General features: G+C 38.3%; 1 protein-coding gene and 1 pseudogene across 10 annotated transcripts in view; both read left to right on the top strand.

The window, feature by feature from the left end:
• Positions 1-15,232, top strand: part of LOC107708645 (ataxin-2-like) — a 35,917-nt gene extending 20,685 nt beyond the window's left edge. For 2 of the 10 annotated variants that reach the window (XM_016512936.1, XM_016512934.1), the window contains 17 exons: positions 1,237-1,403; positions 2,207-2,422; positions 4,270-4,452; positions 4,537-4,716; positions 4,835-4,942; positions 5,699-5,769; positions 5,846-6,195; positions 6,453-6,519; positions 7,035-7,175; positions 8,361-8,378; positions 9,102-9,174; positions 9,435-9,628; positions 10,961-11,087; positions 11,891-12,270; positions 12,359-12,533; positions 12,856-12,925; positions 14,983-15,232. In XM_016512936.1, coding sequence (XP_016368422.1) covers positions 1,237-1,403; positions 2,207-2,422; positions 4,270-4,452; positions 4,537-4,716; positions 4,835-4,942; positions 5,699-5,769; positions 5,846-6,195; positions 6,453-6,519; positions 7,035-7,175; positions 8,361-8,378; positions 9,102-9,174; positions 9,435-9,628; positions 10,961-11,087; positions 11,891-12,270; positions 12,359-12,533; positions 12,856-12,920 — 2,515 coding nt within the window. In that variant the 3' untranslated portion in view covers positions 12,921-12,925; positions 14,983-15,232. The remainder of the gene's footprint in view (positions 1-1,236; positions 1,404-2,206; positions 2,423-4,269; positions 4,453-4,536; positions 4,717-4,834; positions 4,943-5,698; positions 5,770-5,845; positions 6,196-6,452; positions 6,520-7,034; positions 7,176-8,360; positions 8,379-9,101; positions 9,175-9,434; positions 9,629-10,960; positions 11,088-11,890; positions 12,271-12,358; positions 12,534-12,855; positions 12,926-14,982) is intronic. The other 8 variants (XM_016512940.1, XM_016512937.1, XM_016512935.1 and 5 more) reach the window with 7 other exon arrangements.
• Positions 15,233-15,903: 671 nt separating this feature from the next.
• Positions 15,904-23,605, top strand: LOC107708647 (serine/threonine-protein kinase RIO2-like; annotated as a pseudogene).
• Positions 23,606-24,170: the final 565 nt, after the last annotated feature.

The following is a 24,170-nucleotide window of genomic DNA, read 5'->3' as shown; positions in this document are numbered from 1 at the left end:
GCAACGCAACTGAAATGTTCCCAAGTCCAGAAACGTAGCAAGGAGATCTGTAAAATAATCCATGTGGCATCAGTGGTTCATCCGCAATTATACGAAGCTACGAGAATACTTTTTGTGCACAAAAGAAGAAAAAAAAACGACATTATTCAACAATTTGTCTCCTCCGCATCACCCTGGTGCCATTTTGGAGAATATCAGCTGAACGTAAACGGCTAATGCTGTTCTGTGTCAGACAAACACAAAATAGCGCGACAGCCCCTCACGGACAACTGCCGTGCACAAACAGAAACAAAACAACATAAAATACAGGCCTGGTCCTCTCTCGTCTTGCACTGTCGTCACTCCTTTTATCCTTCCGGAGCTCCTCCGTGGGACTCGAGACCGGTGAGTGGCGCAGGTGTCGCTCATCATCATTCACTTCACCGGCCTCGCTCCGTTCCCATGGCTCTCGGCCCCGCCACACTCGTCACACATGGTAAAAATGTATCAATATGGTTTCTTAGGTATTTGTATGAAAAACAGTAGTCTAAATACATTTAGTATAAATGCGCAAATGCTATAGCTTAATCACAAAAAAATACTGTAATTATATTCCATTACTCCTTTAATGCATGTCTACATTAATAATATAATAAAATTTTATATGAATATCCCACATTTCTGACACAATATTAGTGTTACTGCTTGGTAAATGATGGCGATTTGTAGATTGAAAAGCCTTCTGACTGCATCATTGCACACAGTGTTTCTCCTGTTTGTCAACGCTGTTTCACCCGGCTTTGAACTAGTTTAAATCACTGAGTCATTTGTGTTCTTCGATGAATTCAAGCTCTTCACACTGGATCTCACAGCTGTTTAGTGTCGCATGACAGAGACTCATCAGCGAGTGAACGCATCTGCTCTAGTAAGCTCATGCTGCGCTGCCGTTTGAACTTTGAGCTGAGTAGGTCCGTGTAGCACCGCTTCGTTCCGCTTGTTGCGCATAAACGTTATATCAAACATTTATCGAACTCTTGTTATCATTTTATCGAGGGAAACTATATCTCTATTATTATCGTTATCGTTTTATCACCCAGCCCTACCCCCAGATTTCACATTGGCTGCTTAGACTGAAAATGACTTCTGTAGATGTTATTAGTTGGTGCTAGAATGTATATACATTGTTTTTTGTCAGAACGGAATTCAGTTTGAAGAGTATTGCTCAATTAGATTCAGTTCTTCTGTTTACTTCAACAGGGAGAACAAATACATTCCCCCTAGTCAGAGGAACAGAGAAGCAGGGATGTCATGGGGAGCTGGTCGTCAAAACTCACCCAGACTGGTTCAGTGCAGCCCTGGGCCACCCGCACCCAGATCTGGACCTCATGACTACAACACAATGGATCAGCGTGTGGTCAATGGAGGTACAAGATGCTTTTTGAACTCTTTGTACCTTGATTTACTTTGGGTCATGTTGGGTATCCAAAATAACTAGTGACTAGTGTTTTGGTACTTTGATTATACAATCAAGTTTAGTAATGTACTATGCAGACAAATTGTATGTTTGGTTATGCAGTTTTGAAGCCTTGAAAAATTATCAGCGGTGGTTACCAGCACAGCTAGACAAGCAATGTGCTGATATTCTTTGATAGGTGTCTCAGTTTTCCCTGGTGTCACTTTACTGGGATCATTCCTTGTCAGTCCATGAAACAGAACTCATATATATATATATATATATATATTATATGTTAGTCCATTGTTCTCCCCTTCACTAACAGTCAATCTGCCAAATCATCTCTCTAGCTTTCAGTCCTTTCATGATAAAAGGATTTGGGCAAGGGAGTACTGCAGGCCAAGACTGCTGCTGTTCCAAGAGAATCTGATTGATCTTTCCAAATGTTCTTTCTTTGAAGTCATGTTTCCCGTTGTTTTATGTTTCACTGCCTCTGAATTAACCAAAGAAATCTCATCGTGTGATTTGTTACATTTCGTCCTTATTCTTTGGTGTCTTCTCAGTCCTTCTCAACTCATTTCTTCCCAGTACTCTTACATTACCTCTCTCTGGACCTTTCCTCCTCAGTAGTGTCAGTGTTCATATCTGAACTGATCATTCTATAAGGGCTTCAAACTTTTCTGTATTCCTATTCAATTTACATGCTCCCTCCCTCTTTCTCGCTCAAATGTAGTTTTTCTTTCCTCTCATTTCGACTCATTTCATCTCTGTCAGGTGCACACCCTTGGCCCTCACGCTGCCCATCTCCCTCCTCTCGCCCTCCATCCCGTTACCAGTCAGGCCCCACCAACTCTCTCCCGCCCCGGGCGGCCACGCCCACCCGACCTCCTTCCAGACCCCCATCCAGACCCTCTCGACCCCTGTCTCACCCCTCTGCTCATGGCTCTACAGGGCCCCTATCCACCGTGCCCAAACGCCTGTCCTCAGAAGGTACCAGAAATTCCAGACCGAGCAGCCATTTTGTTGTGGCACCACTGCTCAGGTTCACGTTTTGCAATCCAAATGCCTGAATCAAGGCTGCCACTAACAGCTGTGGGACTTTCCTGGTGTTTAATAAAATGACTCACTCCTCTTCTTGTTCCATTTTCTATTGCAATCCCTGTTTCTATGCATGATTGAAGTGAATTTGGGGCACGTTTCACTCACTCATCTTCTGCGGTGTGTTTAAGTGTTGGTTGGCATTGTGTTTTGTCTTGGCCTTGGGGACACCATTGGCAGTGCCCAAGTGTTTCTTTCCTTGTCTGACATTGGCTTGACATTGTTTTCTCACACATCAAATGAGAAACTGTCACAGCATCTTCAGTTCAAATATATTTCAGGTAGATTGACTAGAATTAACATTCTTATCCATTAACATTTCATGAATGCCGAGACAGGCACATGACATGCGGAGGAAAAAGTGTGGCAACAAACTGAAGGTGATGATACACAGGGCAACTTTTTGAGCAATGTTGCCGTCAACGGACAACCAGGTGAGACACAGGGCCCACGACCAATCCAAAGTATCCAGATAGAAATTTGTTGCCCATTCTCAATGGGAAAGTGTCCAAGCAACATTGCTTGTTGGCCCGTGTATCATCACCTTCAGAATTTGTTTCCACAGCTTATTCATTTGTAGCTACAATGTACTAATTTGTTCCTTCGTTTTAGTCAACATGTGGCCACGTTGTACTAATTCGTTCTCTCGTGTTAATTTAGTTAAATCGTGGCTGCTATTTACTAATTAGTTTCCTCATTTTAATATGGTTAAATTATGGCCACTTTGTACTAATTAGATTCTTCATTTTAGTTAAGTCATGGCCAAATTTGACCAGTTTGTTCCCTTGTTTTAGTTCAATCGTGGCCACGATTTACTTATTTTTTCCCCTGCTTTAGTTTAAAACAAGGCAACAAATTATTACAATATGACCGCAATTTAACTTAAACCAAGGAATGACTTAGTAGAAAGGCCACAAATTAATAAAATGTGAGAACAACTTCTTAATTTATGGTCACAGCATAAATTAAGTTTTTGCTTCATAAGGCCGGGACACACCGGGCCGTTGGCGAGCGTCTGTCGGGCTAGTTTGTTTAGTGTGTTCCTCACGTCAGCGGCAGTTTGCCCGATTCAACATGTTGAATCTGTGTTGGGGCCGTCGGCGAGAGTGAGAACTCTGATTGGATGCTCAGTTTAGCAAACGAGTCAGTGGCCAAGAAATAAAGCGAATGTAATGAAAACAAGCAAGTAAATGAAGGCAGCACAGACAGAAGGCTGTTCTAATGTTACGTGATCTCACCCAAGCCTTCCAATATGCGAATATTTTCATAGCAACATGAGCCGCTTAAAATGAAGAAAGTTATCAACATAACTGATATTCAAAATGGTAAGCAAGCACCTTCATATGTCTGCATGTATCTCATATATCCTTGTTTCGGTTTCTCCTTTTGAATGACGAATATATATTATTGATAGCTGCTAATATAGACAGCTAATTCCTCTCATGCAGGCGCAGAACAGACGTGTTAGTTTGCAGTCGGCTGTAGTCTGAGCGGTGTGTTCAAGCGCAGCTTTTTGGTCCAGACGCTGCCGACGGAAAGCGACAACACCGTCTGCTTTTGTCGCTGCTAGTTCTTTGAAGTCGGCTTGTTGTGTCCCAGCCTATATTTGATATTTTGAATGTCACATACACAGCAACTGTTTTTTTAGAGAGCTACACACTGCACATTGGTGAGAGATGCCCTAAAGTGTGTTTGTTTCTTCCTTCAGAACTCGCTCATATCTCTGTTTGTGAATGCAGGTCCTCCAAGAATGTCTCCCAAGTCACAGCGTACTCCTAGACCGCATAGAGTGGCCTCTTGTCGGGGCGGTGGGCCTCCTCCACCCGATTATATGTCCCAAGGTGCATCGGTGGAGGTTTCCGCTCCCCCTCCTACTCGCAACAGCCCTTCTGGGGGAACCTGGTCATCTGTTGTCAGCGGTGGTAAGTCTAGATTTTAAATCTGTACCCAGATTTCAGTTTCAGTCTGAAAGACTTGCTGAGTAATTTTTTCCACTTCCTCTTTAGCACACAGACCTCGATCACCTCGACAAAATAGCATTGGCGGAGGTGCTCCGAGCCCCTCATGCTTGTCTTCCCCTCAGGCTGGTACAGTGCCAGTAGACTCTGCGACAGCTTCCACAACAGCGACGTCACCCACAGCAGCCAATCTGGCCGCCAACCTGGAAGCATCTCCGATAGAAGAGGGTTAGGATGTCCCTTACACAATAAGTGCCATTTTAAGGCCTGTTTGTTAATTTGTGTTATTAATTTCCTCAGTACCAGATCTCACAACAGCCCTGTGTTTCATTTTTTTTTTTTATAGCCAAAGAATCAAGAGTACTAGAGACAAGACAGAATTCCCCCAATGCCAACAAGGAGAATGTGAAACCTACTGAAGCTTCTGCAAGCATCGCTCGATCTATCGGAAAGGGTGTGTACCTGTGGAGATGTCCTGCTATTTACCATATATAACCAGCATTATTTAATCTGAATTTTGGAGCTTTTGCTAAAACTGTTTTTTTGCGGCATGCGATTTTGCTTTGTTGACAAAAAACAGGAAAGCAGAAATTGCCAGTTGTCAGTATGAATTAGGGATTTGGCTTCTAAGAATTCATTTTCTTATGCAAAATTGCTGAGACTGTAAATATAGATAGCGAGAAATTACTTTTTCAGTTCATCATAAATCATACACAGACTGAAATACAAATGTAGGTACGGCATAAGTAGGGCTGTCACAATATCTGATTTTCAATCTTTGAATTCCCGATAATGGTATTATACCTATATCTATAGGAGTTTGAAATAAACTTGTTTTGTCTTGTTTGGCCAATACTTACACTCAAAATACAAGTTTAGGGAGGTGAAGAGAGAGTTTGTAACCATAACTGTACAAATGCATAAAAAAAAAAAGAACTTGCTGTTGATCGTAACTTGCTGCAGACTGCAGTGTCTAGCACTGGAGTGTCTCGCTTTCACCTGTCACTTCTCCGACATTATTTTGTGTGACAGTAGCACTGTAGCTAATGTGTGCTGGATTAGTATTACATATCAGTATTTTATTTTTTAAATATTATGTTTATTGCCAATACGGTATATTGCGACATCAAAAACTGAAAAATCAAATGAAATTATGTAATTTGTTTTTAATAAATGTGCTTTTTAAAATTTCACATTTTGATCTTTCTAGGACCTCCCAGCATGGCTCCAGACCACAGGAAACAAATAGATAATTTAAAGAAATTCAGTGTAGATTTTAGGGTAAGTTTTCTCTCCCATTATGTGTGTTTCATAAGCAACTGTATGTCCAGTTATTGAAGCCCTGCATCATTTGTAGTTGCAGTCTAGCTCAAATCCAGATCCAGTTTTTGAGCCCATGGTGACCAAGCCTCCACGGGACCTCGTAGAAAAGCCAAAGGATCAAGCAGCTGAGAAGAACACAGTAGATTCAACAGGACCCAAAGTCCCCATGGAGTCCGCCATTAGTGAAGAAACCTCCACTGCTGTGAGTGCCTCCCCAACAGGAAGTAAATCTGGTACCCCTTTGCTCTCTCCTTCCTCTGCTGTGCCAGAACAGAAACGAGGGCCTGATGTGACGTCTCAGGGCGTTCAAACCAGCTCGCCTCTGGCCAATGCTGCTGCAAAAGACAAGGATGAGAAGGAGGAGAAGAATGACCCTGTAGCAGAGTGAGTCAGCAGAAGAAAATGGAAAAGCTCAAGCGTTATCATTGACAGAATTCATTGTCAAAATGCTAAATTAATTTTCTTAAAAGGATAAAGTTGCTTAAAAGAGTTTTTCCTCAGCAAAATGATTCATACCAGATATGTGATTAAAAACCAATTGTAATAGATTGTATTATCAGGAATGCGTTCATTCCCCTGAGAAATGTTCTTGTCGTATGGTGTATAAAACAGCGTTGATTTATTGTTTATGCACTTTGTAGGAGTGTTAGAAGATCTACTCTCAATCCCAATGCCAAGGAGTTCAACCCAAGGGTTTTTTGCTCCCCTGTAAGTAAATCGGTGGTTCGTTTTGTGACAATTATTGAACTGAAATCAAAATTTCCCCCAAAAATATGTTGTAATTTAAAGGGATAGTTCACCCAAAAGTGAAAATTGTCATTTCCTCTCCTTCAAATTATTCCAGACCTGTATGAGTTTCTTTCTTCTGTTGAACATGTTGAAGATATTTTGAATAATGTGGGCAACGAAACAGTTGCTGGTCCCCGTTGACTCCCATAGTATTTTTATTTCCATACTATGGGGACCAGCAACTATTTGGTTACCCACATTCTTCAGAATATCATCTTTTATGTTCAATAGAAGAAAGAAACTCACAGAGGTTTGGAATAACTTGAGGGTGAGGAAATGATGGCAGAATTTTTGGTGAACTGTCCCTTTAAGGTTTCTGTCTCAGGTCGTTTTGGTTTTCCATGAGGTTTTCTGGAAGAGGGCAAACAAATATAGCATGGAAATGTACTTGTTTATATATTAATCTTCCTGTTATTTCATAACTCTTTCCGCAGCCTAAACCAGCAACAACCCCCACTCAAACCCGGCCCCAGGGTCAGCCCAGCCCTTCCATAGTAGTACAGCAGCCCCCTACTGTCTATGGCCAGACCATGTTCCAGATGTACCCTCTGACGCCTGTCAGTCCGGGCGTTCAGGTGAGCTCCATTATATGAACCTCTCTGTTAGTGTAATCATTTGTGACCCTGGACCATAAAACCAGTCTTAAGTGTCAATTTTTCAAAATTGAGATTTATACATCATCCGAAAGCTGAATAAATAAGCTTTCCATTGATGTATGGTTTGTTAGGATAGGACAATATTTGGCTGAGATGCAATTATTTGAAAATCTGGAATCTGAGGGTGCAAAAAATCCAAATATTGAGAAAATTGCCTTTAAAGTTGTCCACATAAAGTCCTTAGCAATGCATATTACTAATCAAAACTGAAGTTTTGATATATTTACGGTAGGAAATTTACTAAATATCTTCATGGAACATGATCTTTACTTAATATCCTAGTGATTTTTGGCATAAAAGAAAAATCGATAATTTTGACCCACAAAATTTATTTTTAGCTATTGCTACAAATATACCCGTGCAACTTAAGACTGCTTTTGTGGACCAGGGTCACATTTATTCCGTGCATGGAAACCCACATCTATCCCAAAACATTTTAGTTTTTTCATTCATGTGCCAATATCCTTGATGTCTTGATTGCATTCATACTTCAGCCATCCCTCCTATACTTTCATTTGTCAGCTGCATTTCATCTGGCATGTACATCCAGCACATGATTGCTTTAATTCAGGGAAAAGGGCCAGTAGAGGCCTGTTCAGACTAAGTCTGGTCTAAATAAATGGCACGAAGCTTTTTGAATTTTGTGTAAAAAGATTAGTAGGTGTGCACTAGTTTATTTTACAGTATTGTGTAAAATTGTGGACTTGGTGTGAACAGACCTTGAGGTCAAGAACATGCTAATGTAAAAATGATTTGACTGGTAGCATGCTATCAACATTTGGAAGGAGCTCATGGTTCATCAGCCCGAAAAGTTACACCTCACTAATGTTTGATATTATATTTACTGATTTACTTTGTTGTACTGACCAAAATAAAAGCTTTACTGTTAAATATTGTGGTGTAGAGTGGAAAGATGCATTTCAGTAATTCCAGAACTCATTTTATTTTCCTCTATACCATCCTTTAAAAAGCTTTTGTTTCATCTTTAATCACTCGCACATTTTCTAGAAAATGCATCTTTTGCTGAAAAAAGCAAATGATAATCACACTAAAGACTCGTTTTTTTTTTTTTTTTCTTTTCCCTCTTTCCTCTCTCTCCGTTAGAAAAGCATTATCTGGAAGGTTTGTGCAATTCTAAGCTTCTTTTTTCTACTGAAATCATGTATGAGATTTTTGCCTGCATAACTGACCAGCAGTTGCTGGTTTGTCCATTTCTTACTGCAGCTGATCAGTATTATTATTATTATTATATTTTCATACTGTTGTCAATAAATTAATTTTTTTAATATGCTTACCTTATCAACTAAAATGTATCCGTACTCTGAATGCGAGTTGTTGTTTTTTTCCCCCTTCAAAATTAGTAATCAATTTTTGTTTTAAATATTTTCCTTTTTTTTTTTTTTTTTTCTCCTGTTAAGAGCATTGAAGCTTTGTTTGCATGAACACTTGACCAGAAAAGGAAAACGGCAGAAAGTTGTGTGGCTTTGTCAGTCAGAAGCATTAATGTGTGTATTCTCGCAGTAGAGGACAGCATTTTGTTATACATACTCTTGGCACTGTCTTTGAGAAACAGAATATTGGGTTGAACATCCACAAACCCTTCAGTGTTTGTGATCCACAAACACTGAAAATGTTTACAAATAGCATTTTCCTGTGAGCAGAGCACTGTGGGCTAAAAGAGAAAAGTGCTACAAGTCAATTACAGTGGTAATCAACAGAATGTAATACATGATACATTTAAGATTTAGATTTTGTATTAAGATTTAGCAAGTATTCTTCAAGACTGTGAAAAACTCAGAACATGGATTTAGTTCTGCATCTCAAGTTCTGCTCCTCATCTTTTAGCCTCCAGCCATGTACCATGTTCAGGTTCCTCATATGACCATGAGCCAGACCAAGCCCTACAGACCAGGTAAAGGTGAGAATGATTCCCTCTTAGAGTGCTTTTTTTTTTTTTTACTGCTGCTTAAGGCTATTTTGTCTTTGCTCTAGTCATTAGCTTTTTCAGTGTGAAGGAGTTATGCTATATATTCTGTGTATTGATTTTTTTATAATATTTGCAGGGCTGTGCAGTTAGAAAATAAGATCTGTTCAAAATGAAAAGTTCTTTTCATGCAGTTCTCTCGAACTACATCATGCCCATTTCATTCTCCCTTCTTTTGTCGTATCTGATTGCAGTACCAAACATGCCACAGCAAAGACCAGACCAGCATCATCCACCTGGCACATCTACAATGATGCATCCAGCTACAGCTGCTGGGCCGCCCATTGTGGCACCGAGCCCAGCCTACTCCACCCAATACTTCACTTGTAGCCCCCAGCAGTTTGCTAGCCAACCTCTGGTACAACAGATGACCCACTACCAGTCACAGGTACAGTGACTTTAGAGGTCTCATTTCTAATGAAGAATTACTAAAGCACAGATATAAAAGGTAGCCACAATGAATAAATTATTAAAAAATTCCCTGCATCCAAATATGCTTACCTCCCTACTTTAAAGTGGGCAAAAATCAGTATGCAAAATAAGTATGTCCGAATTCATTGTATAAAACAGTAGGCGAGTAGTTCCTGATGAGGAAAAGGAGTCCACAGGAGAGGATGCCATAGATCACATGACAAAGCCAACTTGGCAGATGTAGTACTTCATGCATTCATACTACATACAATGTACTTTTTTTAACAGTCATGAAGTTTGTAGTGAAGTAGTACCTACTCAGACAGTAAACGATTTTGGACAAAACTTGAGCATTTATGAATGTGGTGTCTGACCATCTTCAGCTGAAACAAAATATCTAGTATTTGTGAACATTGTATTCCCTTTCTTAGAACAGTGTTGAAATGATGTAAAGATACCAAAATCAACAAACAATGGAGGGAACTTTTTATAAGTTCCATTAGGAATCTTTGATTCTTTTACTTATAACATTGATGTGGCTTGTTTGGATACTTTGTCATTTAAAGCTTTTTTTTTCTTTATACAAGAAAAACATGTACAATGACCAAGCTTTTTTTTTTACAATAATACAAGAATGTTAGTATATAATTATAATATGACAAAATTGTTATCAAATATGTATCCCATTATTTCTGGAAACAAAATTATTATTTTTTCCCCCAAAAGTTTTGCCTTTTTGTGGCGTTATGCAAATCTTCCCACACAGTTAGGTAGATATGTGGGGGCGTGTTCGAACGAGCCGTTTTAGGTAGGTGTGGCTGACTCTTAACTTTTATAAAGAATATCTCTTTGGATTTGAGACTTTAGTCTTTGCAAATTTACAGATCTTCTTTATGCACCAAGAGCTTGTAACACTCCAAAGAGAAAGGAAAAAATGAAATTGCATCATATGACCCCTTTAAATAGCAGCTATGTACAGTATAACCTGGGGAGCCAATTACTTTTAACTCTTAAAGGAAACGCCATTCACCATTTACCGTTCAATAAAAATTTGATCATATGAGTTTAATGTATTTATTTAGTCCATTTTCTAAAAATAAAAATAAAATGTATCTGGGTCCTTAAAGAAAAAGTCTTTTGGACAGACCGTATTTATAAATGAAGTCTTTCATTTTTCATAAGTCAAACTTATAATCCCTGCGGAGGATAGTATGAATAGAAAATGAACTCATGTCCCTCCAATTTTCAAATCATACAGCAATAAAATGTATACTACCATTCAAGATAATCTTAGGTTTATTTGTTTCAGGCCCAGCATGTGTTCAGTCCAGTGATTCAGGGCAGTGCGAGGATGATCACCCCTCCTGCCCACGCTCAGCCCAGCCTGGTCTCTTCCTCCACCACTCAGTATGGTGAGCAGATGCATACTATGTATGGTAAGGACTCCCGCCAGCACAAAGACTAAGTCTTGCCAGCCCATTTAACCTATTTACTGTCATACTGTGCATCTGTGATAAATTAAGTCATTTTTTTATTGCTCTGAATAGCTTGATGCTACAGCATTTAATGAATCTTTGTAATGAATCACACATTAATGACTCAAAATAAAGTGAAAAAAAAATGAAAGTGACGTCTGGCTAAGTATGGTGACCCATACTCGGAATTTGTGCTCTGCATTTAACCCATCTAAGTGCACACACACAGTAGTGAACATACACACACACACACACACACACACACACCCGGAGCAGTGGGCAGCCATATTGCTGCGGTGCCCGGGGAGCAGTTGGGGGTTCGGTGCCTTGCTCAATTGTCTCACCTCAGTCGTGGTATTGAAGGTGGAAGAGAGCGCTGGTTATTCACTCCCCCCACCGACAATTCCTGCCGGACCTGAGACTCAAACCTGCAATCTTCGGGTTACAAGTCTGACTCTCTAACCATTAGGCCACGACTGCCCCTCAAGCTCCTAATAGCTCCTAATTTTCCTTTATTCCTGATGTTTCTGTTATGTTTTCTTATATATTTTTAATTGTAATTATATATAATTATTTTTTTGTGATTTTATATCTAAATGTTAGTTTAAATGTCAGTTACAAAACTCATTCTAAAAAGTAGACGTTTCAGAGTATGCCTTTTGTGTTTATTTTTATTTGTTAACATTGATAATCATTGAATTTATTATGAGTAAATGCAGTGATACCATATATTGTAACTGTTTGTATTTGTTTCTTTGTTTCAGTGTCACCTGCCCCCCTTCCTCAACAGTATCCCCACCCAAGCTCCACCCTTCACCCTCATTCGCAGCACCCTCAGCCCTCTGCCACCCCGACAGGACAGCCGCAGCAGGGTACCCAGCATGGAGGCAGCCACCCGGCCCCCAGCCCTGTTCAGCATTCTCAGCACCAGGCGGCGGCCGCTGCAGCTCAGGCCATGCATCTGGGCAACCCACCACAGCAACAGATGTACACAGCCCTGGCACCCACCCCGCCCTCCATGACCCCCGGCCCCAACCCTCAGTCTCCTCAAGCCAGTTTCCCCTCTGCTCAGCAGGCTGTCTACATCCACCCCCAGCAGGTGCAGCATGGGTATAACCCTAACCATATGGCTCATGTGCAGCAGGTTAGTGTTAACGAGACCGACACCAGGATTATTGAAATGCTTAGAAATACTTAAAAAAAAAAAAAATTCATTCACTCCGTCTCTAAAGGCCCACATGCAGTCAGGGATGGTGCCTCCACATCATGGCACTCCTTCCCACCCCCCCACTATGATGTTGATGGCCACACAGGCTCCTGCTGGCCCCCAGCCTACGCTGTCCCAGGGCACTCTCAACCCCATCCCTGTGTCCTCAGCCACACACTACTCCTACACTCTCACCCCTGGTAAGGACCTATCTCATCGCAACTCAGCACATGTCAGTTTTTTATGTTTATACACACCAGGAATTTGTCTCGGTGACAGAAAAACTTCCAGTGCACAGAGACAACAGCAATACACATATATAAAACAATAAAAAAATAAATATAAGTATACATTAGGGCTGCCCGTTAATAGTCGACTAACCGTTAGTCGACAAGCAGAGGCTTAGTCAATCCAAATTTTATTAGTCGATTAGTCACAGGGGGGGAAAAAATCCTTCCACAAGAAGGGGGGGAAGTCACGTAGTCTGTGATCATTAACAGCTGGTCTATGTGGTAATTACAGTACATCAGTCAAGACATCCAAATGTTCGTTTCGTTCATCGACCTCAAATGTGGCTTATCATCTGAAACATGTAAGTAGCAGCAACATTACACGGCCGCTCGCTTTAACGTTAACCTAGAAAAATGTGCGCTATTCAAGTGTTAGTAGCGTGCTCACTGCATGACAGTTAACTTGGAGGCACCGGTGCGATCATTTGCTACACCAAATACACAAAATAATGTTCTTTTTAGCAGCATCATATGACCCCTTTAAAATACTCTGTAATTTTTGCTCATACAGATAAAAATAATACATCTTTCGAATTTGAAAAAGGTCTACTTTTTTTGTGTGCACTCACAGTAACAACAAAACGTGCTTTTGTAAAATAATGAAAGCAAACAGGGTGTGCTTTCTGCCGTCTAGGTCTCTGTGAACTGTGAGCACGTCAAAAAAGTAAATAAATAAAAAAATTTCCTCCGCAACTCTGTTTGCCTCACAGACATGAAAAATATATCTATAGAAAGCGAATTGTTTAATTTTAAGTGAACCAATTCAAATGGAAAACAAATATTTTCAGATTATGTAATCCGCATGAAATGTGCATGTCCACTGTGGAGATGACGAATCAGAGTTGTCAACTTCATCACTGCAGCCGAAAATACAGAAAACACTAGTTTACCAATGAATTATTATTATGTTAAGGCAGTCTTCTTGCTGTTTTTCCCTGACGCATTCATAATCATTACTTCTGCCGGTGCGCTGTGGCAAGCTTTAGGCGTGCGCTTGAGCACTGATAGGCTATAGGCAATTAAAGGCTCATAATGATGAACTATATGGTTTATTAATATAAACGTGCGATTAGTCGACTAATCACTTAAAATCAAAGACTACTAGTCGACCAGAAAAATCTATAGTAGAGGGCAGCCCTAGTATTCATATAGATACATATATGTGTAAATATAGTATGCAAATATATATGCATATAGATATATTTATATGTACAAGTGTGCTGTATACAAATACAAAAGGGATTAACAGGGAATGGAATAAGAAGAGGTATGTTAAATGCAACAGTTTTTGCAATAAACACATTTTTGGTTACACTTTCTATGACGCCCATTTTTATAACACATTATAAGGGTATTCTTAAGGCATTATAATGAATGCATAATGCATTATAAAACTTATTTGTTGTTATAACTTTTATGAGTATGATTATTTATAACACGGAATAAACACCATGTTAATTCCACTTAATTTATAATGGATTATAATCTCATATCTTGACATTATTTATTTATGATCTGTACAGTTTCTTACTATCTTACTGATATTACAATAAATATAGTTAAAATCAAATGTGCCATATTACACATTCATCTGATCAGATATCTGATCTTATGGCTGTTTAAGAAAAAATATTATTTTTATTATTATTGTTGATGCTATTTATAAGTGGTCTTTGTCTGCTTTAAGTAAAGTAGCATAAGAAAGATGGCAAGATATGAGACTTATAATACATTATAACTATGGGAAATATAATCCATTGTAAGTTAAGTGGATGCATTGTGTTCATTGTGTATTATAAATCATGATAATCTTAAAAGCTATAACCACAAATAACTAAATATTCTAATGCATTAAAACTGCTGTTATGATTACTCATGAGATGATACAACATATTATAAGGTTTTTTATAATACATTATGCATTCATTATAATGCCTTAAGTATACTCTTATAATGTATTATAAATAGGGGCTTCATAGAAAGTGTTACCAATGGTTTTTATTGCACAGTGAGGAGAACTTGGGGCATTTAACTGTTAATGAGGTAAATTGCTGATGGAATATAATTAAATTGAAAGTTTAAATAAAAACATAAAACCACAATACACAGTATGTGCGCTGTTATGGTAGACAATCATAGTGCTGTTAATTTAGGAATTTAATTTTATTTATTATTTTACTAAATTATTCCATTCAAATTCTCTCCAGGATCTTGGATTTGTAGTAGTTGCCTGTATTTCATATGTTCCTCTGTTTGGGAGTAAGACTCCTCCCATTTGTATTTAATGTATGTTTGTGAAGTTTCTCTCTTCATTTTGCTATGGAGTGTATAATATAAATCTTTCTCTGTTTTTGTTCAGTGCAAGGTCACCATCAGCAGCAGCTGTAGAGGATGAAGTTCAGAGAACAGCAGTCGATTTGAGTGGCTCCTGATCTTCGCAGAGCCATCTGGCCCCACCCACCACTTACTGGCCAACTAAACTTTCCCTGTCTCTAAACACCCCCCGAATGGCCACGAGAACCTCAATCATGCTGCTCTACTGCTACCCTCCACCAGTGATTAAGAAACGTGTACAGGCAAAGATGTGGTGAACTCTGGCTTTTTTTTTTGTTTTTTGTTTTTTAAAAAAACAAGAGTTTTAACAAGGAATCATTTTTTCGCATATTTCAGTGACACTAGAACTCTTGCAGTGGGTCATAACAATAACAAAATTGCCCAGATGAGTGAGAAAACTGTACATAAACAACTGGAACATTTTTTGTCTGCACCTTCTAAGTTAAAGATAATTCTTCCGTATATTGACAGTATTAACATTACTGTTAAATGCTGCTGCTATAGCTGTGCTCAAGACCTTGGGGTAAATCAACACCAACAAAATGAAATGGTTCTAACTAAACTAAACACAAGAAACTTCCATTAATGAAGACGTTTGGCAAAAAAAAAAAAGCAGATAAATTATTTATTAATTTAATCTGATGGCAAAACCCCATTAGACTTGACCGTTATAAAACTGTTAAGTTAAAATAACTTTTACTTTGTAGATAATATAAATGAATTAAAAAAAATTAAAAACATTAAAAAAAAGTTTTAAAAACTTTACACGTCTTGACTGTTTTTTTTTTCTGTGTCATTCTGTTACTTTACTTAACAAGAATCAAGGTACTACTTTAGTCTTAAATGTTGATTTGCTCATTTTTGCGGTTATGATGTAAGAACATCAGAAGACACGGAGGAGCGTCACGTGCACTTCCGCTCCAGGCCGCCAGGAGAAGCGCTGAACCCGTCAACGTCAGAATACTGCGCTCTTCCGGTTTGAACGTGGAACGGCTGCTTGAACAAATCCCGCATTACAAAAACATTTGCAAACAAATTAGAAATCTTCTGAAAAATTAGGAAGCAACGGTTTTGCCACCATGGGCAAGTTAAACGTCGTTATCTTGAGGTATCTGTCCAGGGATGATTTTAGAGTCTTCACAGCGGTATGTAACGTTATCATTTTAAAGAAGGCATATCTGTTCACATCAACTTTTCCTCCAGCTTTATTTTTAACAGCCATATGACGAGCTACAGGCGTATTTATCTGAATCAAATAGGTTCAACATTTAGCTGAACGCATATTAAAGCATATCTGTTCACATCAACTTTTCCTCCAGCTTTATTTTTAACAACCATATGACGAGCTACAGGCGTATTTATCTGAATCAAATAGGTTCAACATTTAGCTGAACGCATATTAAACTATCTTTGCTCTGCCCCCCATTTTTTGTAGCATATAATAATGTCATTCGGTGCTGTTCCTGTGAATAACGGTTTCCAATTCATTGGGTAAATGAGCACATACACATATACACTTGTACACTTTGTTTGACAATAAAGTACTTGGCTTCAATATTCTGATTTGCAAAAGTTTCACAGTACCATGTCTATGACAGCGCACTGTGTATTTATAGCCAAAAGAAATCTGAATATCAAACCGCAAACTATCTTTACTGCGGTGTTCAACATTCTGTTTATGAAACTTGATCCATTAGTTAGATGTCAGTCCAATTCAAAAGGTCCAGTTAGGGTTCAGTAAGCGTGTTTTGTTTTGAAATTGTTTCTCCGGGATACACAGGTGGAAATGGGCATGAAGAACCACGAGATCGTCCCAGTAAGTCTGATTGCGTCTATTGCCAGTCTCAAACATGGAGGATGCAACAAGGTTTTGCGGGAGCTGGTCAAAAACAAACTACTGGCCTATGAACGCAGCAAAAGTAAATGCGTCAGACTTCAGTTTCATCCCGTAATGTTTTTGTGAATGAGTGTGGCTTTTGACTGTGTTTCCTCTCTGTAGCTGTGCAGGGGTATCGGCTGAATTACGGTGGCTATGATTACCTGGCACTGAAGATACATTCTTCCAGGGATGTTATTTTGTCAGTTGGAAACCAGATGGGAGTCGGCAAAGAGTCAGGTCTGGGTCATTTTTGATTAGAATTTATTTCTTCGCATTAAGACGTCAACACCTTTTTAATGATTAATTTCTCCCTTCAACCCACAAATATTTTCACTTATCATAAAGGATATTTTTTTCCAGAACTAAGGTGCTTTTTTTTATATCTCAGATATTTACATTGTTGCAAATGCTGAGGGGGAGCAGTTTGCTCTGAAACTTCACAGACTGGGTAGGACATCCTTCAGGAACTTGAAGAACAAGAGAGATTACCACAAGCACAGACACAAGATGTCATGGCTGTACCTGTCCCGGCTCTCTGCCATGAAAGAGTTTGCATACATGAAGGTAATATCCATAAATTCCAAGAGGATATAGAGACACACTTCTGCTGTTGTTTTTGGGACAAGCCAGTGTCGTATTTTGCATTTTATCTGGTTCGAGTATTAAAATAATCAAATGTATTGTTCAATCCATTCTTCTATCACTGATATAGCAGATGCTTTTATTTAAAGTTCCGCAACTCAGTTTTCCATGAAGATAGCCTTAGATGCTGACATGGCAATAAAAATGAATAACTACTACTATTTGAAGTTCTCCATTGTATCCCATAACTAATAACCAAAAAAATCTTGATTCTAAGCAACTGTATAATTGTCTGTTGACCCTTGCAACCCGATCTACTACATTGTGCTAGATATAGATCTCTTGTCTTCTGAAATAATTTCAACATAAATCACCGTATAGTAATGAAATAATATAAAGTACATTTAATAAAATGATGACAAGAAAACAGCTAGTTCTTGCGCAGGCTAATGTTTGTATGGATTTATTTTATTTAAGAGTCCTTGTTTTTCCAACAGGCATTATATGATCAAGGGTTTCCTGTCCCAAAGCCAGTGGACTACAACAGACATGCAGTGGTTATGGAGCTCATTAATGGTTACCCACTGTGAGTTTACCTGCACTTTGCTTCAGATGAACAGACCTTCACGCATTGCTTTATTTTCTTGCATTAAATATTTACTTGTGTAGAAAGGTCGTTGACAACTGCCAAACTGTGCAGTGGTTTGCTGTATTAATCTGTCTTGTACAACTCTTTAATAGAAAGGACATAGAAATACCACTGTTGTTTTTAGTTTATTTTTATTTTTTAACACATGACTGTCACATAGGTGTCAATTGAATGTTGCTGTATTTTTCACATAGGTGTCAGGTTTGAGAAATTCAAGACCCAGATGCATTGTACAGTGAAGTCATGGAGCTAATAGTCAAACTTGCCAATCATGGCCTGATCCACGGAGACTTCAATGAATTTAACCTCATGATCGGTGACAACGACCACATCACAATGATTGACTTCCCTCAGATGGTCTCCACCTCACATACAAATGCAGAATGGTGACTATCTAACCTGATATTAAACTGATAATGATTCAATAATAAGCACTGGAACTGAAATTACGTTTTTAATTGTTTTGCAAAGGTACTTCGATCGAGATGTCAAGTGTGTTCGAGATTTTTTTCTTAAAAAGATTTAACTATGAAAGCGAACTCTATCCAACATTCAAAGATATCAGGTAATTTTTCTAATAGCTTGCTTTGTTATAATCAGACTTTAGATAGTCTAGACTTTAGAGACATAACTACGTTACATATTCCTCTATACAGAAGAGCCTGCTCGCTCGATGTGGAGATCTCAGCTAGTGGCTACACCAAGGAGCTGCAGCAGGATGACCGTTTGCTCCACCCTGAAGGTCCAGAGGGTGAAGGACTCAGTGGGGATGAAGATGATGACATCCCAGAGTCTGCTGACGATACACATCAGGCCGCCTCAGAGGACGTTGTCAGCATGGAGGAGTATAAACATGCCATGCTTGAGCTGGAAGGGCTAAAAATTAGCAAGGAGACTACAATAGAAGAGAAGGACACAGATGAACATGATGGAGCTCAATGTGAAGAGGAGATCCTCTCAGAAGACATTCAGAAAGAAACTGTTTCTGACATTTCCAAAGACTTGGAGAGGGAAGAGGAGAATGAGGTAGAGGATGAGTGTCCTGATTTGGTTGACCTGTCTGCATCCAACAAAGAGTTCAGGCCTTTCAGGTAAGGAATCTTTTTTTGTCATTTGATATGATGTGATTTTTTAATATCGTAACTTGCTTGAACACATGTAACCTTTCCATACTGCTATAAAGCTACAGTTGATATTTTGCCTTATATCCTAAAAGGGATAGTCCACCCAAAAATGAAAATTGTAATTTCTTCACCTCAATGAGGTTTGTTCTTGCACATCAAGCAAGTATGTTTGAGCTTCTGTTTACCGTATTTGATGTGCTATGATCATTGTTTAAATATGAATAAAAGCCTAAATTAAAGCTGTTCATCATATAAAGTGACCGTGTATTCTTCAAATGACTAAACTGCTTGACATTTACATTTACACTGTCTTTATACACTTTTTGAAGCTTGAAAATTTAGGTTGTGTGGACTCTCAGTGGATGGACAAAAAGCATGAGACTGAGAGAATATAAAAAAAAAAAAGTGTGTAAAACTATTTGGAATATGATGGTGAGTACATTTTTTCATTTTAGGGTGAACTATCCCTTTTTTTAAAAAAAATCTACTGACATATCTGCTACCTGTCAATAATTTAAGCTGCCTAATTGAAGCATTCTTCAAGTAATTTATGTTATGGCATTACTGGTTTCAGAGCTGCAGTGGGGAAAAAAGATTGTCCATGAATTGACCTTAAATTATTTTTTGCTCTTTTTGATGCTTGACAGCCTGTGTTTGCTATGATCTTAATGATGAATTTTCATTATTGTGTGAAGTATTCCTTTATATAAAACCGTTAATCTTATATATATATTGATTAGGGATGCAGTGATTAACCGGTTTCACAATTAACCTCGCTTTAAAATGTCATGGTTAATTAATCGTAAAGGCTCTGCTACACCGAGTGTTTCTGTTGCACAGAACGGAACAGTTGCAACTTGCACAAAACGAAAACAAAGTTACACTAGCGGTGCACCGGCTTAAAATGCCGTGCTTATCAGAGACACGGAGGCTAGCTACTACACACACTAGATTAACTATGACAGAGGAACCAAAGAGCGGTACTAAATAATGTCCCAGTGAATAATGTTTCACTCCAATTTGATATTCCAGTAGCTACTACTTGATACATTGGAAGACATACAATTATCTGGAGTTATGTAAAGTGGTGGTAATCTAAATAAAACTGCTAACTGCTTTCAATTGAAAGTAGCTAAAACTGGTAGCTAAATGTCACTAGATGACATCACAATGGCAAATTCACTGATCTATATAAAGATGAACGTAGATCAGTGGGCAAGATGAGAACTTAGATAAGGTTTGTCCAAGAAGTTGCTATATTTGTCCCTAAACTTTTGGGAAAAAAAGTCTCAAAAGGGGCGGGGAAGTCGTTAAATCTAGCTACAAAGTAGCTAAATTGGCAACACTGCACAGGAGGAGCACACACCTCAGCTATCCGGGAACTAGGAGGAACAGGAGACACTTGGAGATGAGGAACACCGGCGGTAAGTAATGCAGGTAAGTATACAAATGGAAGCAGTAGCAAAGTCAAGAGAGTCCTCTACGTGTATACGAGATCGGACAATGAGGGTGTCTGAGGTGTGTGTGCTTTTATACAGGCTGGTTGATGAGGTGCTTGATTGGTGACAGGTGCAGGTGCTCAGTACTCCAGTGATAGAGATCGTTGTGATTGGATGGTGGCGGAGCCTGGCCGATCTGTTACATTATGTCTGTATAGTTTTTTAAATTAATTTTTATATCAGATTTAGTTATTTTAAAACGAGTTAAACTAAATGAAAATGAGAAATGCTGCAAAAAATACATTTAAGGTTTTTAATATTTTATTTCAGTTTAATGTTTATTTCAAGTAGGGATGCAGAGATTAACCGGTTTCACAATTAACCGCGCTTAAAAATGTCACAGTTAATTAATCGTAAAGGCTCCGCTACACCGAGTGTTTCTGTTGCACAGAACGGAACAGTTGCAACTTGCACAAAACGAAAACAAAGTTACACTAGCGGTGCACCGGCTTAAAATGCCGTGCTTATCAGAGACACGGAGGCTAGCTACTACACACACTAGATTAACTATGACAGAGGAACCAAAGAGCGGTTCTTTATTTCCACCAGAGAAATGACTGAATAGTCGATAGTGTGGGACCATTTTGGGTACACCGACAAGAATGACCAGGGTGTCATTTAAATATTGCCATAAAAACTGCTGCTAAATAGCGAATACACTGCTTTAAACTATTTTAATGCATGACGTGAAGGCAAGACTGGCGCAAAGCTACGGCTCGGCTCGGCTCCTTAGCTCAGGATTCTACCCACTTCAGATCAGACAGATGAGCGGAGTCCAGCCCGGGGTCGTCACATGTGGTTGCCGCAAGCCCGCCCATCGTAGATCTACGAGTGCTCTGGAGTAATCGTAAAGCCCTAAGTGCATTGTAAGAAGACAGATTTATGCAGTCACCTGCAGGACAATTGGCAGATTACACCTTTAACTTTATCCAAGTGCAATGTGATTATAATATAAGGATTTGATTGTACTTTATTGTACACATTATTACGTTTTTTTTTATGAATTTATAAATTAAATAATTAAAAAGGGCAGAAAAATAGAAATACACATCTAAATTAAATGACTGAACAAAGAAAATGAATAAAATAAATAATTTATATAATATAATTTTAAAAAAGGAAATATGCTTCAAAGACTGGGGAAAAAATCTGTCAATGACTTGCTGACTTGCACGAAAACCAGCAATGTATTGGACCCAGAAATAACATCTCTATATAGATACTATACACTATAATACATATAAGTATATTATATATTATTATATAAAGTATATTATTATGTAAAGTATATTATATTATTATGTAAAGTATAGTATTATATGTATAATATAATATTATACGTATAATATAATATAATGTAATATTATATCCTATTTGTCTGGAACGCAGCATTAGGTTAAAGGGGTCATATGATGCTGCTAAAAAGAACATTATTTTGTGTATTTGGTGTAATGAAATGTGTTTATGCGGTTTAAAGTTCAAAAAACACATTATTTTCCATATACTGTACATTATTGTTTCTCCTCTATGCCCGGCTATGTGCGATTGTGTTAAGTGCATTTTTGGGAAACGCTCGTGAAACAACAATGAACGATCGTAAAATGACTCGTAGAAAACGCTCTTAAGCTCTAAGATCAATCGTTATCGAGAAACGCAGCCCTGAATGTTTGCATGTGTGCGCTGCGCGATCTCACAAACCAAATATAGACATGATTTTCTCAGGCCACATGTAAAATCATGAATTATTATAAAAAGTATTAAAATGAATACGGATGGATGACAGTTGATTACAATGATAGTTCAGTTTATTACACTCATTATTAATAGTTTCCACTGTGGGATAAATAAAGTTAATAGTCCTATATTAATAATACTTAGTAACATTGTTATCTATTATCCCTTTTATAGTATTATGCTTAAGTCAATAACCAACAAGATTTTTTTTTCACCATGTTTTCTGCCTCAGGTCCAAAAGAAATGTAAAGAATGTACAAACTGAAAACACTAAATACTTGTGATCTATTTTCATTAGTTATTTTCAAAAGGGAAATACTGACATGGATGTTTACAGAGCAGAGATCACCTTTTTAATTCCAGTTGGAGAGATAGACATTTGTTTATCTTTATTATTATTACTTTGTGTAGTATTATTGGTTACTGTGATATTTCTGTTTCTAAAGGCAGCAATAAATAACACTTTATTATCTAAAGAGTGTCCATGTGATTTTATACATTAATAATTTTGTGAAATGAATAAATGCATAATAAACGTCATAATCGTGAAACCGTTATTATTCCTCAGACAATAATCATACCAACAAAATCTATAATCGTTGCATCCCTAATATTGATTTGATGCATGTGATCCCACAGAGATCAAGTGAGCCTTGAAGAATGAGCACAGGAGGAGAACAACCAGTGAGATGAGCATCGGAAGTGTTGGCAGTTGTTCTACCATACCACCAGTGAGTACAACCCTTTAATATATTAATTCTAGGTTTAAAAGTTTACCCCTGCGGTCACAAAAAGCACGATGAAGTGATTTTTTTTTGTTTTAATATATAAATAGGACAAAAATAAATGTAAATTTGCTGATGCAAGTTAAGATTTATGTTGTTGTATTAAAATAATGAGTTGATGTACCCCAATGTAGGAGGTCATCAGGCAGAAAGTGAAGAGACAGCTCACCAAACAGCAGAAGGCCGCTCAGAGAAGACATCTACAAAAGGGTGAAGCCAACCTGGTGACCAGGGAGAGGAGAGAAAATCAGAGCAACATCAAGAGCAGTTTGGAGGAGGCTTACTTCTGGGGCTGAGGGTGGCCCTGGAATCTTTTGATGACGTGGCTTCAGGACTTCTAACATTTTTCAGTGCTGCTTCTGTATCTATGAAATTAATATTTAAAAAATCCTTAATCCTGCAAGATAAGTTGTCTTTAGCCTTATTTATGGTTGAAATATACTACACAAAGGTTTCACCTGGTTTTATTTCAAATAATGGAGAATTGTAGTCAATTATATGTTATGCATTGCATGTACAGTAATGGGCAAAAGTCTTAGGCCATTAGTATTTTCAACAACAACAAAATAGTTTAAAGCCAGTTATTTCTATCTTTTGCAGTAGTGTGTCAGTAGGAAATATCATTTCACATTTCCAAACATGGCTTTTGACATCAAGTGTAATAATCCAGTTTTGTAAGTGTAGTCTGAAATCAGCTCCACACAGAGATCTGATCTCACCATCATCCAGTCTGTCTGGCATGACATGAAGAAAGAAAAAAACTGAAACAGACTAAATCCAGAAGAACTGTGGCAACGTCTCCAAGGTGATTGAAGAAACCTACCTCTTGCACAGTAGTGTATGCAGGACTTTTGTTTACTTATCACCTGAAGATGTGCAAGACTCAACTCTCTACTGCAGTGGTACTCAAACCTGTCCTGGAGTACCCCCAGCCCTGCACATTTTGTGTGTCTCCCTCATC

This window comes from Sinocyclocheilus rhinocerous, unplaced genomic scaffold (genome assembly GCF_001515625.1).
Source record: "Sinocyclocheilus rhinocerous isolate Xijiao unplaced genomic scaffold, SAMN03320098_v1.1 scaffold1858, whole genome shotgun sequence".
Classification (NCBI taxonomy): Eukaryota; Metazoa; Chordata; class Actinopteri; order Cypriniformes; family Cyprinidae; genus Sinocyclocheilus; species Sinocyclocheilus rhinocerous.
The sequence above is the reverse complement of the archived record's forward strand: the minus strand, read 5'-3'. Positions and strand labels throughout refer to the sequence as shown.